Source organism: Littorina saxatilis, linkage group LG5, assembly GCF_037325665.1.
Source record: "Littorina saxatilis isolate snail1 linkage group LG5, US_GU_Lsax_2.0, whole genome shotgun sequence".
In the NCBI taxonomy this organism is placed as follows: Eukaryota; Metazoa; Mollusca; class Gastropoda; order Littorinimorpha; family Littorinidae; genus Littorina; species Littorina saxatilis.
Window position 1 is genome coordinate 46,316,248 of NC_090249.1, and position 19,472 is coordinate 46,335,719.

Genomic DNA, 19,472 nt, shown 5'->3' on the forward strand with positions numbered 1-19,472 from the left:
TTATTATGCAAGCCAGAAGTTGAAGGCAGAATGTAAAATTTAACAGTCTCTTTAAAGCCATATGTACTCGATGACTATACACGCTAATTGCTTTACCAACAGCTGGAGACATGCTAAATTAAGTTCCCTGCAAAATATTGTGGTCTAGGACCCCTTCAATGTTGAGATATGTTAATTTTCATTTTGATCTGGATCGTCCTATTTATAGATTTGCCAACAGAGGTAGCGTTGACGCAAGGGAAATAACTCCGCGTCTTTGTTTACATCCAAAGTTTTTGAGACTCTAAAACAAGCTGTAATGCATGTATATGGTCCGCGCATGGCGACATATCGTCATTACATGGTCTTAAGGTGCGTTTGACATCGATTATGGGCAAACTACACTTTGTAAACACGGGAGCGCGTACATATGCCTTTAAAGCTGTGGTCTATTTATGACTTTCCGGGGCTACGAGGTTGAAAAATAGGGATACAATCATGTACAGAATTCTGTACAGCAAACGCTACCTGAAACCCCACCTATACGGCGTGTATGACCTTGAGAGCTTCAGTCAACGCTTGAATTTTGCAGTGATAACATCCGGTTTGCTCTCTCAAGACTGATCATATTTTATCTTCAAGAGAGATCAAGGGGAAAAAATAAACGCCCCGGCGAAGATTCGAACTCTCGACCTCGAGACTTCGTGTCTCATGTCCTAACCACTAGGCTACTGCGCCAATTGAGAAAAAGAAGGTTTGTTTGTTTGTTTGTTTGCTTAACACCCAGCCGACCACGAAGGGCCATATCAGGGTGGTGCTGCTTTGACATATAACGTGCGCCACACACAAGACAGAAGTCGCAGTACAGGCTTCATGTCTCACCCAGTCACATTATTCTGACACCGGACCAACCAGTCCTAGCACTAACCCCATAAATTGCCAGACGCCAGGCGGAGCAGCCACTAGATTGCCAATTTTAAAGTCTTAGGTATGACCCAGCCGGGGTTCGAACCCACGACCTCCCGATCACGGGGCGGACGCCTTACCACTAGGCCAACCGTGCCGGTGAGAAAAAGAAGGAAAAACATTGATATAAATTCATGTTATGTTATTCTTGAAGCAGCATGATTTATATCTCCATCCGCCCATTGTTCAGAAGTGAATATACATGTATAAATATTTCTTAGATGTCTGTTTTCAACTGCACAGAGCTTTGGAGAGATTCAATTACTGTTCTTGTCATTTTTCTTGCATGTTGTAAATAGAGATATCGCAGCTATTTGCATGGCGCGAATGTCGTGTAGCATGACGGTGTAAACATGTACTGCGATTCCGTGAAACATGTTTGCAAATAAAGGCAAATTTTAATGGCAATTTTGACGTTTTTGCAACGCATGAATGGTAATTCAAGTGTAGAATGATATAAAATTATCATTTTTTTTATCTTTGACAACACTGGTGAAGTGGCCTAGCGGTTCAGACATCGGCCCCGACATTTCGAGGCCCCGAGGCCTTCGAGTTCGAATCCCTGCCAGGTCGTTTATTTTTTCTGCTCGATCCTTCTTGACAAATATGCTCAGCTCTGAGAGAGCAAACCGGATGTTACCACTGCAAAATTCAAGCGTTGACTGAAGCTCTCAAGGTCATACACGCCGTATAGGTGGGGTTTCGGGTAGCGTTTGCTGTACAGAATTCTGTACATGATTGTAAAAATGTTCACCAAAATACCCGTGTGACTTGGAATAATAGGCCGTGAAAAGTAGGATATGCGCCGAAATGGCTGCGATCTGCTGGTAGATGTGAATGCGTGATGTATTGTGTAAAAAATTCCATCTCACACGGCATAAATAGATCCCTGCGCCTTGAGTCCGAGTCTGGAGATACGCGCGCGATATAAGACTTCATAAATCAAATATAAGACTTCATAAATCAAATCACTCTGTAGGTAACCCTGAAGGAAGGGAGATAATCATTTACCGCACTATCTGAAAAATTTTATAAGGTCAGCAACTCTGGGCATTCGTCCCGAAACACCCTCTCTCCCCCACCATTGCTGAGTTGTATGGGACTGCAGCTTTCAAACAACAATGTGCACACAAACAATAATTGTTGCTTAAAGGCACACTCCTTTCCGTGAAAAAAGTTTAACTGACCATCTCAGATCTAGTTAGGCTTTTTTTATGTTTGTGATAAAATGTGACCGGCTCCACCACGGAATGAGTCGCATGTCACCTTTGCATGATTTTCATATTTTTACATTTTCCTAAAGAGTTTTCCAGTGGTGAAAACCGTTCTAGAAAAGAGCAAAAACTTTTTGAGTTGTAAGCCTGTGACTAAGGTGACCCTCACACTGTTATCAGACCCCCCCCCCCCCCCCCCCCCAGACTTATATTAAGCCTAGTGCAGAACCGTGCGAGGTGACATGTGACTCGACATTCCGTGGTGGAGGGTCACAAAAAATCTCTCATGCACTTGGACACATATCAAAAATACACAGCCACTAGTGTGCTCTCTGTACAGAACGGGATTTTTATATGAATTAATTTCCCAAACTGTCATTATAAGAGTCCGTTAAGAAATGAATTGATTATGTGCACAGAGCACCGACCGGCACTGTTGGCCTAGTGGTAAGGCGTCCGCCCCGTGATCGGGAGGTCGTGGGTTCGAACCCCGGCCGGGTCATACCTAAGACTTTAAAATTGGCAATCTAGTGGCTGCTCCGCCTGGCGTCCGGCATTATGGGGTTAGTGCTAGGACTGGTTGGTCCGGTGTCAGAATAATGTGACTAGGTGAGACATGAAGCCTGTGCTGCGACTTCTGTCTTGTGTGTGGCGCACGTTAAATGTCAAAGCAGCACCGCCCTGATATGGCCCTTCGTGGTCGGCTGGGCGTTAAGCAAACAAACAAACAGAGCCCCGCAGGCTGTTGATTGTTGGTATGTGACCCAGTGGATGGTTGTTCTTACCCCAAGTAAACATCTGGCCACATATTAGATGGTCAGCCGGAAGGCGGGGATGTAGCTTAGTCGGTAGCGCGCTGGATTTGTATCCAGTTGGCCGCTGTCAGCGTGAGTTCGTCCCCACGTTCGGCGAGAGATTTATTTCTCAGAGTCAACTTTGTGTGCAGACTCTCCTCGGTGTCCGAACACCCCCGTGTGTACACGCAAGCACAAGACCTGCAAGTGCGCACGAAAAAGATCCTGTAATCCATGTCAGAGTTCGGTGGGTTATAGAAACACGAAAATACCCAGCATGCTTCCTCCGAAAACGGCGTATGGCTGCCTAAATGGCGGGGTAAAAAACGGTCATACACGTAAAATTCCACTCGTGCAAAAAACACGAGTGTACGCGGGAGTTTCAACGGAAGGATCATCGTCGATGCCTTTAAAGTTTCGTATTCGTCATTTTTACCTATCTACAACTGTTTGTAATCAACAAACTTATAAAGAATTTAAACCGATATTTTTACCAACAAACTAATAAATAATACAAAGAGTTTGTTATCAATAAACTGATAAATAATACAAACTGTTATCAACAAACTGATAAATAATACAAAGAGTTTGTTATCAACAAACTGATAAATAATACAAACTGTTTGAAATCAACAAACGAATAAATAATACAAACTGTTTGAAATCAACAGACCAATAAATAATACAAACTAATACAGGACATAGCAAAGAAAGTGCGTTATCCACGGATGAAACATAATGCGGAGAAGTACTGTGCCACACATGACGTCAGAACAAACCACAGTCGCCCTAGACATAACACTGACACCTTTTGATGTGTATCCTGCCCATACTAATGAACACCTCATTATGACAGCAGATACAACAACAGCACTGAGAAACTCGGTTACAAAAACATCACTGAACAAAAAAACTTGCTGCACGTAATACATCATACATCTGTCAGAATTGGTTACAAAAACTTCACTGGGAAAAAACCCTTCTTGCATATCCATGCCTCTTGTTAGGACTTATGTAGGACACATGTATTCATGGTTCACAACAGAGCCGCATTGTATTACAGTACAGTGGAACCCTCCTTTTCTTTCTTTCTTTATTTGGTGTTTAACATCGTTTTCAACCACATAAAAAGGTTATATCGTGACAGGGAAAGGGGGGAGATGGGATAGAGCCACTTGTTAATTGTTTCTTGTTCACAAAAGCACTAATCAAAAAATTGCTCCAGGGGCTTGCAACGTAGTACAATGTATTACCTTACTGGGAGAATGCAAGTTTCCAGTACAAAGGACTTTACATTTCTTACATACTGCTTGACTAAAATCTTTACAAACATTGACTATATTCTATACAAGAAACACTTAACAAGGGTCAAAGGAGAAACAGAATCCGTTAGTCGCCTCTTACGACATGCTGGGGAGCATCGGGTAAATTCTTCCCCCTAACCCGCGGGGGGGTACCCTCCTTTTAAGCCCCCTAATTTAAGAAATGTATTAGACTCCCTGTCTTTTCAGACCCTGTTTTCTCAGATTTTCTGTTCATAATAACCTCTTTAAATTCAATGGTCATCCCCATTTTAAGACTCCCTTCTTTTTATGACCTGATTTTCTCATATATATTTGTGAAGGCCTTGAAAGGGGGGCAACGTTTCACTGTACCACAAGGTAACAGCCTCTAAATTCGCACCTGCCTGACAAATTGTTTGTCATCTCAGCTGCCCTAATTTACTGCCGTGACAATCTCTTTCATAAGTGCTGCATCTCAAATTAAAGGGGGGGGGGGGGGGGGGGGGGGTGGGGTGTTAGCCTGAGTGAGGGCCGTGTTCCGGACATGACTTGCATGTGATAGCAAGTGCACAGTTATTGTCAAACTGCTGCCAAGTTGTGATGTTAGTGTCTGGTGTTTCACAAAAGGCGGCCATCATAAAAAACAAAATACAAAATCAGATTTCTTGAGGTCTTAAAAAGGGGTTTCCACTGTGCTTCTAAGTGCCTAACAGTCTAACAAGACAACTTAATAAAAAAAAAAGTTTAAAAAAAAAGCTTTTGAATTGAGGCTTCAGTAACTGAGCACCATTTATTAGCTCATTGGGTATATGTCTCAAAATGAATTTGTTCTCGCACAGCGATTTTGTCTGCGGATGACACCTTTAATTAAGGTATATACAGGGCCGGACCAAATGAGTTGTAAGGGGGGGTTCCTCCTTTTTTGGGGGGGCAAATCAGTGAAGTGGCAAAGCCACAAGCGCGCGCCTGCTAACTAGGGGGGTCCGGGGGCATGCTCCCCCGGAAAATTTTTGAAAAAACGGTTAAAATCTGTGCAATCTGGTGCATTCTGGGCCTTGTTTTGAGGGTTAAGAGCAGCATTGTGGGGGGGGGGGGGGGTACCTTTTTCTCATCGGATTTCACATTGAATAAAATTTGTTAGAGACACACACAAAATTTATTTTAAAAAAAAATTTTTAAAAAAAACCACTCAAAGCAAGGTACATGCTTTTTCCAGGGAGGGGGGTTCCGGAACCCCTGGAACCCCCCCCTGGGTCCGGCCCTGATATACAATGTAGTCTATTCTTGCGACTGTAAGGACAGGTCACTCTCTGAACATAAATAAACAACAGTCTGGATTAACTTAAACTTTTTGCTACCTTATTTTTGCTTTCTATAGTTGAACAACTGCATGTAACAAACAGGTGAAAAGAAGCAGCTCAGACATGTAGGAAGGAGGAGTTAACACAGGATGTGATTCCGTTTTCCAAGCACACAACCAAGAACTATAAATAGAGGATTCTATATAATACCTACTTGAGCTGACAGAAAACTCTTCAACATTAAAAAGGACCAAATTAGGCACAGTTATGTGTTTATCCTGTTTTGTTTTTTCCTCTTGGGCAATTAGTCTAAGTCTAAAGACTAACCTTATTCTCAAGGCTTAATATATGTCATAGTCATAGCTTTTTCCCTAACAGGAACTCTAAGTATTCTACAATAAAGTACTGAGTGTCCTTTCAGGGGAGGTGTCTTCTCATTAGAGGGGCTTCACATCACAGGTAACCACTGTATAAGTGTTCTCCTCGTTGACGTCAAAAACAAATTTTGTGGTAATTGCTTGCAAGCAATGAAAATTATAATGTGCGCATGGTTATGAGACCAGCTAAAGTCAACACTTTTGGCACTACAACACATGTTGGCCTGCATATTTTATAACATATTACTACAGTAGTTCCTTCTTCTCTGTAACAACCCATTAATCAAAGAATGTACGTTCCCTGCAAAATACGTCAGATCTTCGACTTCTGTCAGATAAAACGAATGCTAAAAAGAAACAGGTGATTAAATAGACTGCCGTACAGCTGGTGACCACATCCGTTTACATTGTACAATGTACCACAAATTTTGAATCAAAAAGAGAACATAAAGTGACAACAATCTCAAAATATCAAATAACTGAAAATAAAAATCTTAAGATTACAGGTCCCTTCATTCGATTCTGTCTCAAATGAAATCAGTACTATGATTCAAAAGTTAGGAATGTTTCAAGGCAATTCTTACTCAGGTTTGATGGATAAAACTAGCTTAATACACACTCATAATTAGTCAATCCAAAAATGAATCAGCCTGTCGAACACAAACATACTGTACTAATTTAATAAATTAATTGGCTAATGCTTCCATTCCATTCAATAACACAAAATTCATGTATAGAGATTATGTACACTGATCCAATTTGTTTGTTTGTTTGTTTGTTTGTTTGTTTGCTTAACGCCCAGCCGACCACGAAGGGCCATATCAGGGCGGTGCTGCTTTGACATATAACGTGCGCCACACACAAGACAGAAGTCGCAGCACAGGCTTCATGTCTCACCCAGTCACATTATTCTGACACCGGACCAACCAGTCCTAGCACTAACCCCATAATGCCAGACGCCAGGCGGAGCAGCCACTAGATTGCCAATTTTAAAGTCTCAGGTATGACCCGGCCGGGGTTCGAACCCACGACCTCCCGATCACGGGGCGGACGCCTTACCACTAGGCCAACCGTGCCGGTCCACACACAGATCCAAGCGAAAACCTATATATAAACACAGTATATTTGAGTAAACCAAGCAAACAAATCTATCAGAATATCACATCTCTAAGTGCTAATGCCCTCAGATCAGTTAATGTAAAAATAAATACAAGATGAAGGAATTATCCATCACTCTATACACAGTGGAACTGTGCCCTTGTGAGACACCCACCCCCATACAAGTTGATGAAAACAGCATCATGCTACAATTTACACATAAGTAGCACACTCACTAATGTGTATTTCCTCCACGCTGCAGTGACTACAGTAAAATGCAAGAATTTAGCATGAAGTAAACATGGAATTGTACATAAAAAAAAGATAAATATATAGATCACACAAATAATAAAATGTAGAGATCACACACAAAAAGTGAATGTAAAGAAAATACAAAAAAGCAAATGTACAGATCTGCACACAAAGATGAAATTTAATTAAATTGTAAAGCGCCTTGAGCCAATTGCTGGGACTCGCGCTATAGAAAAGCAATTTATTATTATTCAGTTATTAAAAAAGTAAATGTTCAGATCACAAATAAGCAAGTAATTATGCTAAAAATTCATTTAAGCAAACAAAAAAGTAAATGGTTTGTATTATGTACAAAGTAGAGCAGAAATAAACTAGCTAGTCTGAATGGGTAGAGGTGGTGTCAGAATGATAAACATAATGCTCTACAACAAGATAGACAATAAATTGTATTCCATCCTGGTACATTTAAAACAAAAATAACAAAAGCAGATTTCAACTCTCTCTCTCTCTCTCTCTCTCTCTCTCTCTCTCTCTCTCTCTCTCTCTCTCTCTCTAAGCCTCTTGAGATGCATATCCATAAACATGTAATCCATCACATGGAAAGCCACGATCTTTTTTACCAATTCCAATCTGGTTTTCGTAAGTTTCATTCTTGTTCCACGGCTCTTGTCCGTCTCTGTGACACCTGGCTGTCGGCTATCAACGATTCCAAATTAGTTGGTGCAGTTTTCCTCGATCTGAGGAAAGCGTTTGAAACAGTCGATCACAATATTCTCATAACTAAACTAAAGTTGTATATAAACAACAGTGATACAGTTAAGTTGCTTGCATCGTTCATCACGAACAGATCCCAGCGGGTATATCTAAATGGTCAATATTCACAAGATGGTGTTCTAAATTGCGGAGTTCCTCAGGGGTCCATTCTTGGCCCACTTTTATTTAGTATCTTCATAAACGACCTACCTTTGCATATTACGAATAAAAATGTATCTTGTGAGCTTTTTGCTGATGATAGCTCTCTTCACTCATCGTCCAAAAAAATAGTTCAAGTGGAGGCTGACCTTCAGCAGGGAATCAACGACGTTGAACAGTGGTGTAGTAACAACAAAATGACCCTGCATCCCAAAAAATCCAGCAGTATGGTAGTCACATCTAGACAGAAACATCAGAGAGCGCCCCTTCTCCTCAACTTAAAACTGCACTCAGATCCTATAGAACAGGTTTCATCACACAGAGTACTAGGAATTGAAGTTGACCAGGAGCTTAGGTGGAACATACACGTTAAGAATATCTGTAAAAAGCTGTCAAGCAATCTCCATCTCCTATCTAAACTAAAACCCTTTGTAGACAAGGAGGGACTGAAAATGTTTTACGTGGCACACTGTCTATCATATATTATCTATGCCTCCACTGTATGGTGCGGTGCCAGTGAAAATATAATGAAAAAACTAAACTCCTTGCACAGAAGAGGTGCTAAGCTTATTGTAACCAATCCTTATCTGTCCACGTCAGAAAAGTTGAAGGTAGCCAATATTCTTCCACTTCAACAGCAGTTTGATTACAACATCTTAATTCTAATGTACAAGGCGCTCAATGAGCTGGCCCCACCATACCTAAATGCATTCTTGACTAAAGCTTCCGAGCGTTATGTGTCAAACAAATCTATATATATATTACCAAGGACTCGCATAGATCTATACAAAACTAGCTTTGCTTTTGTGGGACCTTCACTGTGGAACTCTCTTCCTTCGAATGTACAAACGTGCCGTTCATTGAACGCATTCAAAACCTCCCTCAGGAAACACATACTGAGGTCTTCATAAGTTACGCTGCCGGTATTGTAGCTAGCTTTGTTAATTATAATTATTTTATTACTCTGAAATATTGACTGCTGCATGCCTACATAATGCTAAATCTACCTGTCTTGGTAGGCTCACTGTGTGCTTGTTGAATGGCACTTAGTTGTGTGTATATTATTATTAGTATTATATGTGTTCCTCCTTGTGCGTCTGCGTGTGAGTGCGCAAATGTGATTGCGTAATTAATGTTCCATTCTGTAATTGCTTTATTGATGTTCCATTCATGTATTTTCTACTACTTTTCTCATTTATTATTACTGTATCTATGATTCTAGTCGGGCGCACGCGTGAATATGTGTTTGTGTGAATGTAAAGGGCACATTGTAAGATTAAGCCTATGGCCTAAAATGTCTACCCTTTATGTGAATAAAATGTTCTAAGTCTAAGTCTAAGTCTAAGTCTCTCTCTCTCTCTCTCTCTCTCTCTCTCTCTCTCTCTCTCTCTCTCTCTCTCTCTCTCTCTCTCTCTCTCTCTTCCCTCTCTCTCTCTCTCTCCTCCTTGCACAGAGTTACGAAGACAGACAGACAGACAGAAAGACACACACACATACACACACACACGGATGAAATTAGCAAAAGTGAACACATGAAGCAGCAGTGAATTTAAATACACAATCTGTCATCATAATTTTAATCTACAAGTCAATAAATCAACGCAGACTATCACATACACATCCCACACACAAAAAAGCCACTGTGACATGGTTTTTCTCCATGGACCCCTAGCTCAGCTCTCACATATTTGTGCAGATGGTACTCCTCTCAAGGACCCCCCAATTTAAGACACCCCCCCCCCCCCAACCCCAAATTTAAGACCCCCATAGTGCTGCCACAACTATTTTCAAAGTACAAAATTGATGACTCCAAATGCAACCAATTGACCCAAAACCATCCTGGCAAATTTCAAAATGAATTTTTCGGTAAATCCTCACAGTTAATTTCTTTTTTACTCACACTGCATGCAAACTGTCCTTTTATTTTGATCTGTTTTACAGCATAGAGGGACTGAAAGCAAATAGATGCACCACACTATCGCATTCACACACGTGCCAACAAAAATCTGGGGATTAAAGATAAAAGCACACAGCTAAATTTTGACTGCGAAACCATATATTAATATGGTACATAAACGCGCAACAATGTGCTAAAACGTCTTTGATGTTTTACGACGAAATATTTAAATCAGGAGTTTAGCCATTCTTACTGTTCGAAAGAACTTTCAAAAATGCCATATTATGCACTATAAAAAGGCCACAAAAACCAACATCTTTGCATCATTCATTAGAAAACATTACAAAACAAAAGCAAGCGTTATGCATTTCTCTGAGGTTTTGGCATAAACTGCAATGACACATTGCAGCTATTACAGTGCACACAGATGAAAACAGGCTAAGGTTTTCCCCCTTCTCTTCTTTGTTGCAGTTTTAAATCTGATTTTTTTCATTTCTTTTCTCAAACGGACAGCAATGATATAACTGAATATAAATAAGGGGGAGGGGGGAGGGGGGGGGGGGAGTGAGGGGGAGAAGGAGAGGAGGGGTTGTGTTTTGAGAGAACACAAAACAGAGAAATTAATAGACAGTGAGAGTATAGCCAGGCAGAAAATGAGAAATACACACACACATACCTGACAAAACAGACAGTTGAAGAAACAAACCCAGGCATGGGAATTGAAAAAAGTTAAAAAGGCTGAAAATTTGTAAGTAATATCAAAGTCGACGGCGCGAAGCGCCAAGCCTTACTAGGGGGTTCAGGGGCATGCTCCCCCAGAAAAAATGTTCTCCAAAGAACCCAAATAGTGCAATTTGGTGTCATCTGAGCTCCAAGTTTGCCATTAAATTCAGTTTTCAGAACCATTTTTGCCTCCTCCATTTATTTTTTCGGCGGACACTTTTGCTTTTTCGGCGGAATAAAAAAGCATTTCGGCGGACAATTCCCATGCCTGAAACCATATTATTTAGTACTCAAAGCCTGATCAGTACTACATAATATGGCACTTACTTCTGGAGAAATGCATACACATAGAGGTACGTAGTTTATATGTTATATGTAATACAAGTAATACATAAAACACCCAAGAGAAGTTTCAGAAAGATGTCCAGAAAGTCTTCTTTCTGACATATTAATAATATCCCCTATTCAAAGGAAAAAATAAAAAGTTAAACAAAATTATCACATGGTTTTGAGATTCAACGAATGTAAAATTTAGAAATTGAAGATTTCATTGTTTTTCTTTGTACAGTGGAATCCCCCAACACAAAAAAGAATTTAATGCACAATTAAAGTCTCGAAAACAAATGAAAAAAGAAGCTGTCAAAAGCTCAAAAATAGATTGTCCAAATTATGATATATCAGGTCTGGCAGCGGAACGAAATTCAGATGTGGTTGGAGCAGTGAATGCAGGGACGGGGCGGTGTGAGAGCACAACGGGACAAGGAACAGGTGTAAAGACGAAAAAAAAAGATGAAAAAAACCAAAAACATTATGATATCGATACAGCAACAAAATCAAGGTGAATGTCGGGGACGCAGGGGAAGTGGGGGGGGGGGGGAGGGGGGGGGGGAGGGAGGGGGATTGTTGTAGCTCCAGCGAAGTGCTGGGGTGCATATAATACAACTGATTGAAAAGAAAACAATAACAACAACCGCAAGTACAAACACGCTCATAATGCCTCACTTGTTATACACACACAAGCACTCTTAAAACCCCGTATGTGCATCGATCATTCCAAATTTAACATTCAGACAAAAGGGTAATTCTATTTCTCATCACTTACAACCCTTTTTCACAGCAGTCAAAATTCCCTCCCCTTGTCTGCTTCTTCATGTTCAGTCATAAATAGATGTACAATTACTATGACACACAATTTTAAGCTAATGTGTAAATACCATTAGATTCTGTCCGGTTTCTCAGATCAGAAAGATTACGAAAGTGCAATCTATAGCTGTCTTGTATTTACTACTCACACATACAAGACAGAAAAACAGTTCGCTACTTTGTTAATCTTTTGCAAAGATGGCACTCATTTGGTTAATAATGTAGAGATTAAATGACCATGAAAAAGTTTACACGGGATTGGTTCCTCGGGTGTAAGCCATACGCAGAACTGACATCAACATGGTATATTTTCATAACTAACCCCTTGACTTCCACAAAACTATCTGGTATGGGATTTTTCTCTCTAAAAATCAATAGCCTTGACAAGTCTACATGAAATGTAAAAAAAAATACAATTAACATTTTCCACTACTTGTCCCAAACATGACCTCATCGTGACCTTCAAATTTGACGAGGGTCAATCAGATTCATCATGTTTGGAAAGGATCAAATCGTAGAAGTATGAGAAGCTTCAAAGCTCCAACTTCAACAATGACCGAGAAAACCCAAACCTTAACTTTTGTGTTCAGAGACGAATGGATAGACGGATGGATGGACGGCCATACAGACAAACATATTAAATCACAAATCGCTTATTTCTCAAGTCGATAAAATCCAAGTTACATTTGACTTTGTACTCGGTCATACAGCACAAAATCAAATCTAACTTTAATTCTATCGCAGACAAGAACAACAAAATGCTAAAAATAAAATGCCTACAGCAATTGGAAATGATCGATGAACAATACTCAACAATACTGGCCAAACCTGGGCATTGCTCAGTGCAGGAACACAGACATTAAAACGAGCAGTGTGTGATGAAAACCCTGAACATCCCGTCATCATAACTTAAAATCACAGACACTATAGTGGCGTGTTCTTTGTAATCTACATAGTTCACAATGCTTAGTACTCAGTCACACAGCACAAAATCAAATATAACTTTATCGCAGATATGAACAACAACAGATTTAAAAAAATTGAGGATGAAAGGCGCTTGTTCATTTGAATAGTGCCAGGGGAGACCGGTTCTGCATAGCTCTCACTAACTGTATACACATGTGGTAAGCACTTCACTTACTTCCCTTTATTTATCAGATCTACAGAGTTCACAGAATAGTCAACAATAGAGGGTGGAAGTCACTTGTTCATTTCAATGCTTGGTATTCTCTCACGAGCCAGGAGATAACTGGTTCTGTATAACTCTTGTTGCACATGATGTATTTATTTAAAGTGCTTACGTCCTTTGTTTCTCAGATCTTATAGAGCCCACAACCAAGAGTGAGCGTGTCTTGAAGAATACACTGAAGCACTGCTTCCAGTATCTGCCCCTTTTTTCAGTGTTGGAGGAAGGTGAGGGCAGCGAGGGAGAGACAGTGGTACCTGCAATAAAAGGACACTAACAGGACCAGACAAAGCTGTCCTTACATTGCAGGTGGTCTTTCACAACAGGTACAGTTTAGTCAAGGCAATAATTAATGGACAGGGAGACAACAAAAGGTGTCCTTTCATGGGAGGTGTCCCTTCATCGGAGGGGTCTCATATCACAGTTACCACTGTACTGCCTTCATGAAGCTGGTCCTTAGAAATACCGAGATCTCAAACAGTTCACTCTACAACTACCAAAAAGGAATCCCTTTCACTGTTTCAGAGTTGTTGCCAGACTAGACGGAACATAGGTCAGTTATGGACCTGGACTGAAAATATGTGTAGGTCCTAATGTCCTGGCCCAGACTTCATGCATATTCAAACGGACAGACTGTTGACCGGCCAGGAATAAGAACTCAATGCGTCAGATCAAAACAAAATAAGTCGGTGACTGAAGACGGAGGCTTGAGAAAAAGACCTCTATTTATCTTCATTTTGACACAGATTGTCACGCTAACAAAATCATTACACTTCAATGCTAAGCATCACAACAAGGAATAGACGTTTTCTAGAAATACCTCTGTCAGGATTTCAAGTGGTCTGAAAATAAATTGTGATTTCCCATGAACTCGTGAACGCTGATTTTTGAAAGAAAAGGGTATCATATTGTGCGGGCGCTGCATTATGTACACATCAGAGTTAGTTGTTTGTACTGATCGCAGGAGTCAAGCCGATCGGAAGCGTGGAACATGCTCGAGGTGTTGTGAAAAGCTTGTCCGAGGTAAAGGGGGTCTTACTCTTCCAGACCGCTGAAAATCCTGAAAGAGTTATTTCTAAAAATTGTCTATTGCCTTTATCTTTTCATGCTGATGCAGACTCCAGCTAAATGTCGCCACACTTCAATGACAACAAAATGAAGCACACTCTCCAGCTGTACACCACCACCCTTCAATGCCAAGCATCATAAAATGACGCACACAGTACACTTGGTCACATGGGCCACAGGCACGGCCTGAACAGGCGTCGGGGGAGAGATGTCCGATTCACTGATGCGCGACAGCAGCACATCCATGGACGGCTCACTGGGGTTGTGGTTGAAGTTTCGCGGCGAGCGACCGCTCACGGAGCCGACACTGGGGGTCCCCGCATCGTCTCTTGCGAGCGAGGAAGACACGTTGGCGGTGTTGGGTTGTTGCAAGGCGTGGCCGCTACTCTCCACCAGTTGAACGCAGGGGGTGAGGGTAGGGGTGGCGTGCATGGCCACGCGCTGCACGATCTCCGCGTACTTGTCCTGAATGTCGGCGTGGATCCCTGTGCCTCCGTGACCCCCCACACCTGTACAGGTCATAATAATCATAATACAACATTTCTTTTCTTCTCTGGTAGTATTCACTACCAGATAGCAGTCTCAGGGCACTTTACAAAAAGCATTTGAAGATGTCATTCAACATTTCACAAACATAAAAAAAGTCAGGCAATTCAAAAGCACACAGACGGACACTGATGAATACTGGGACTCACTTATTACTCAGGTGAGTCAAAAAAGCACCTGTTTCCTTGTGTTATTACCCTTGTTAATTAAGAATTTGTACGTCTTGCCTCCTCAGTTGCACTTGGAGCCAGTGGAAATGATGGTGGAGCATGATCCCTGCGCTTCTTCTGGAGGAGCTAAATTAACTGCAGTGTTCTCAACTCGTTCAATGCGACATAGCTGATCAGTTGGAAGTGCCAACCAAAAGTGAATAAAAGTACAAAAGAGAGCCCCCTTTCAAGACCCTCAAAAATCTTCAAACATCAGGTCTTGACAAGGACTGGGTGGCCGAGTGGTAACGCACTTGCGCTCGGAATCGAGAGGTTGCGTGTTCGACCCTGGGTCAGGCCGCTATTTTCTCCCCCCTTTCCTAACCTAGGTGGTGGGTTCAAGTGCTAGTCTTTCGGATGAGACGAAAAACCGAGGTCCCTTCGTGTACACTACATTGGGGTGTGCACGTAAAAGATCCCACGATTGACAAAAGGGTCTTTCCTGGCAAAATTGTATTGGCATAGATAAAAATGTCCACCAAAATACCCGTGTGACTTGGAATAATAGGCCGTGAAAAGTAGGATATGCGCCGAAATGGCTGCGATCTGCTGGCCGATGTGAATGCGTGATGTATTGTGTAAAAAAATTCCATCTCACACGGCATAAATAAATCCCTGCGCCTTGAATAAAAATTGAAAAGAAAAAAAATCCCTGCGCTTAGAACTGTACCCACGGAATACGCGCGATATAAGCCTCATATTGATTGATTGATTGATTGAAAAGCAAATGCTTACACCACTCTCCTTCGTCATTTCCCATTACAGTGGAACCCCCCTTTTAACAAACAGACGGACACTGATGAATACTAATACTCACAGATTACTCAGGCGAGTCAAAAACGAGGAAGTCTTACTTTCTTTCTTTATTTGGTGTTTAACGTCGTTTTCAACCGTTCAAGGTTATATCTTTCTTTCTTTCTTTATTTGGTGTTTAACGTCGTTTTCAACCACGAAGGTTATATCGCGACGGGGAAAGGGGGGGGGATGGGATAGAGCCACTTGTTAATTGTTTCTTGTTCACAAAAGCACTAATCAAAAAATTGCTCCAGGGGCTTGCAATGTAGTACAATATATGACCTTACTGGGAGAATGCAAGTTTCCAGTACAAAGGACTTAACATTTCTTACATACTGCTTGACTAAAATCTTTACAAACATTGACTATATTCTATGCAAGAAACACTTAACAAGGGTAAAAGGAGAAACAGAATCCGTTAGTCGCCTCTTACGACATGCTGGGGAGCATCGGGTAAATTCTTCCCCCTAACCCGCGGGGGGGTGAGGGAGTCTAACAAAGGGGGTACATTTACAAAGGTTAATGAACAGAACTTAATGGAACTGGGTGAAGCATCACAGATACGATGGGTCGAACCAATACTACACACCTTTCACGTTAATGTAGAAGGAATCAATCAGGGCAAAGAGGTGGAGGGGGGGGGGGGGGAGAGCAAGCGAGAGTTATCGAACTGGGTGAAGCACCAAAGATACGACGGGTCAAACCTACACACCCACCTTTCATGTTGATATAGACGAGTTGAGACAGGATGAGAGCCAGCGGGCCGGGTGGGGGCCAGGGGACGGGGTGAAGCATGACGGGCACGACGGGTCGCTGCAGAAGATCTGCCAGACAAAGCTCTCGCGTGCACAGCTGGGAGGCAACGTAGCGAGGCGTCAGGCAAGCCACCACCACCTGCAACATTCACAACAGCTTTTGACAAAACAATACGTTACAGTCACAGATATATCGACCCAACAGTCTTTTAAGAGCACAGACAAACAATTAGTAGACAAAAACTTAGCTTAACGGAATCTTCATTCCTTTGCTTGTGACTTCCTAGCAAGCGGCCGAACATTCCGTCAAAATAAGTTTTTGTCTACTAATTGTTTGTCTGTGCACTTAAGACCGTTGGGTCGATATATCTGTGACTGTAACGTATTGTTTTGTCAATACAAACGTTCCAACAACTTGTTTTTTTATTCTGAATTTTGGAACGTTGGCAGTCTTTTTGTTTTTGGATTTGTAACCTTAAACAACAACAAAATATAAAATAAAATAAAGTCAAACAAAATTAAAGAAAAGATACACCATTAAAATAATTACAAAAATAAATAACATTATATGTTAATTGGATCTGTGATCCAAACATGGCTTTTGGTCAATCGAGATGGAAGTTTGTGGAATAAACTGCCATCGAGATTGACCAAAAGGCATGTTTGGATCACAGATCCAATTAACATATATATCTCGACATTCACTGGTCTTAGGGTTTTTGTTTTCAAAGAAGAAAGAAACTTGCTTGAACACGGACCACTTCTCCGAGCAAAATCAACAAACCTAATCACTCGCATTCCACCTCAAGGTCTCGGCCAACCAAGACTATGGCATACTCGTAGCAAAGCCGCCGAATGGTACCGTAAACCAAGAATAGTGACGTAAGAGAGTAGAATGTCGTCTTTTGATTTGGAACGTGACGTGTTTTAGAACTTCTTCTGGACAACTCGGATGGTCTTCTGCGTAGTAGTTGGCACGAGATTCTTTTTCTTCTTCGACAGTTCATCCCCCGATACTGTAGCAAAACGTTTCATCTTTTTTTCACTTTCGAGTATGCGGACGACTGAACTTGACCGCTAAAAAGTAGTCCTTTCGGAATCATTACGCCGAGTCTGAACACGAGGTCTGAACATTGTTTTTAGGCAGGATCTAGGTGAAAGCGAGGCTGTTCTTATCTCTGTATACAGTCGAGAGAGAGAGAGAGAAATACATGTCGAGACATAAATCCCTGTTCAGAACAATCTTTTGTAGCCAGGACATTTGGACCCATACATATTTTCAATCCAGGTGCAGGGCTCCCGAAACTGTGCATCCCTGCATCCTATACAACACTAGAAGTTGAATGTCCAGATTCCGAGTGCCTGTGATTTTTGGAAACGAAAACATAATGTAGATTTGGATAAGAGAAACTGGTTACTGGCCGTTAACAGCACAAAAGAAGAAAGATTACGTCTGCTGCACTGGAAACTATTACATAGAATATATCCAACCAATATTTTATTAAACAAAATGGGATTACGAACATCGAATAAGTGTGAAGTTTGTAATGAATTAGACACCCTTGAACATTTCTTTTTTAGTTGCCAAGAGGTGATGAAGGGTTGGAAAATATGTAAAGATTTTGTGTATAAGAAAATACATGTTGCCATCATTTTGAATGAAGAAAATGTATTTTTGGGTTATTTTAGGGAAAGTTTGAAAAGTGATTATATTTACTTTGTGAATTATTGTATTTTAATTACCAAAATGACCATTGGAAAATTTAGATATGGGAAAAAGTTAGATTTGGGTGTATTATTGGAAACTGAGCTGAACATTAGGAATAAATTTATGTTATGATTACTTTTATGTATTTATTTATTTAAACATATTAGTTTACTGATAAGGTTTATTGATATAAAAATGTACACATTTGACAGAGAAAAGAAAAGACCTATGAAGAAGGTTTGCTCCAAGCCACACACAAAAAAAACAACAACAACAAAAAAAAAAACAAAAAAAAAATGATAAGGCAAAAAAATAATTGTAGTAGCAAACCTGCATGCAACTGAGGTTTAAAAAAAAAAGAAAAAGAAAAAAAAAAAAAAAAAAAAAAAAAAAAAACACTAGAAGTTGAAAACATGTAATAGAAATTCAGAGGGGGTCCCCGAACGCACTAATTATTCGTTAGTGTGCCTAGCCTATGTACTGTTTTCAGACTGTCGCTGTCAGTTAACTCCAGTGCAAGCACCAGTGCCAATTTCACACGGGAACAACATCAAAAAGGAGATTGAAGCCGATTCACACGTAGCTACGCCTAGGGCCCATGGACTCTTGGGACCCTCTAAAACTCCGATGATGAGGCCCACGGACCCTAAAAAAATTGAAAGTGGGTCTCCCGGGACCCTCTATGTGAGGCGTTGGTGGGGAGCCCTGAGGTGCAACTATCTTTTTGTTCTCTGAGTCTGGGAAGAGGACTAAGCAAATGTCTCAAAAGAACAGTTTTGACCTTGCACTTTCGGAGCCCCTCCTCGATCTTGGCGTTGAGGTGGTCGCCGCCCCCCATCTGACCGACGTCCATCCAACAAGCAAAGCCCAGGCGCTCCAGGTGATCACGCAGACTTCTCATCTGGTCCTGGGCCTCCCACTGGTAGCTGAGGAACACCTGGGGCACCACGCTCTCACTCTCTGCAATCAAACAGGTAAGGCTAATTAAAGGTTTGTTTGCTTAACGCCCAGCCGACCACGAAGGGCCATATCAGGGCGGTGCTGCTTTGACATATAACGTGCGCCACACACAAGACAGAAGTCACAGCACGGGCTTCATGTCTCACCCAGTCACATTATTCTGACACCGGACCAACCAGTCCTAGCACTAACCCCATAATGCCAGACGCCAGGCGGAGCAGCCACTAGATTGCCAATTTTAAAGTCTCAGGTATGACCCGGCCGGGGTTCGAACCCACGACCTCCCGATCACGGGGCGGACGCCTT

General features: G+C 41.4%; 1 protein-coding gene and 1 long non-coding RNA gene across 2 annotated transcripts in view; one reads left to right on the plus strand and one right to left on the minus strand.

Annotated features, from left to right (window-relative positions):
* The first annotated feature begins 558 nt into the window (after positions 1–558).
* LOC138967289 (uncharacterized) lies at positions 559–1,411 on the plus strand. Its single transcript, XR_011455902.1, has 2 exons — positions 559–733; positions 1,059–1,411. It is a non-coding gene; the product is annotated as an uncharacterized lncRNA (long non-coding RNA).
* A 10,275-nt stretch (positions 1,412–11,686) lies between these two features.
* LOC138967259 (uncharacterized) overlaps positions 11,687–19,472 on the minus strand; it is a 46,625-nt gene continuing 38,839 nt past the window's right edge. Inside the window, exons 20-22 of the mRNA XM_070339781.1 lie at positions 18,988–19,166; positions 16,460–16,637; positions 11,687–14,702 (exon numbers count right to left, since the gene is read on the minus strand). Coding sequence (XP_070195882.1) covers positions 14,329–14,702; positions 16,460–16,637; positions 18,988–19,166 — 731 coding nt within the window. The 3' untranslated portion in view covers positions 11,687–14,328. The remainder of the gene's footprint in view (positions 14,703–16,459; positions 16,638–18,987; positions 19,167–19,472) is intronic.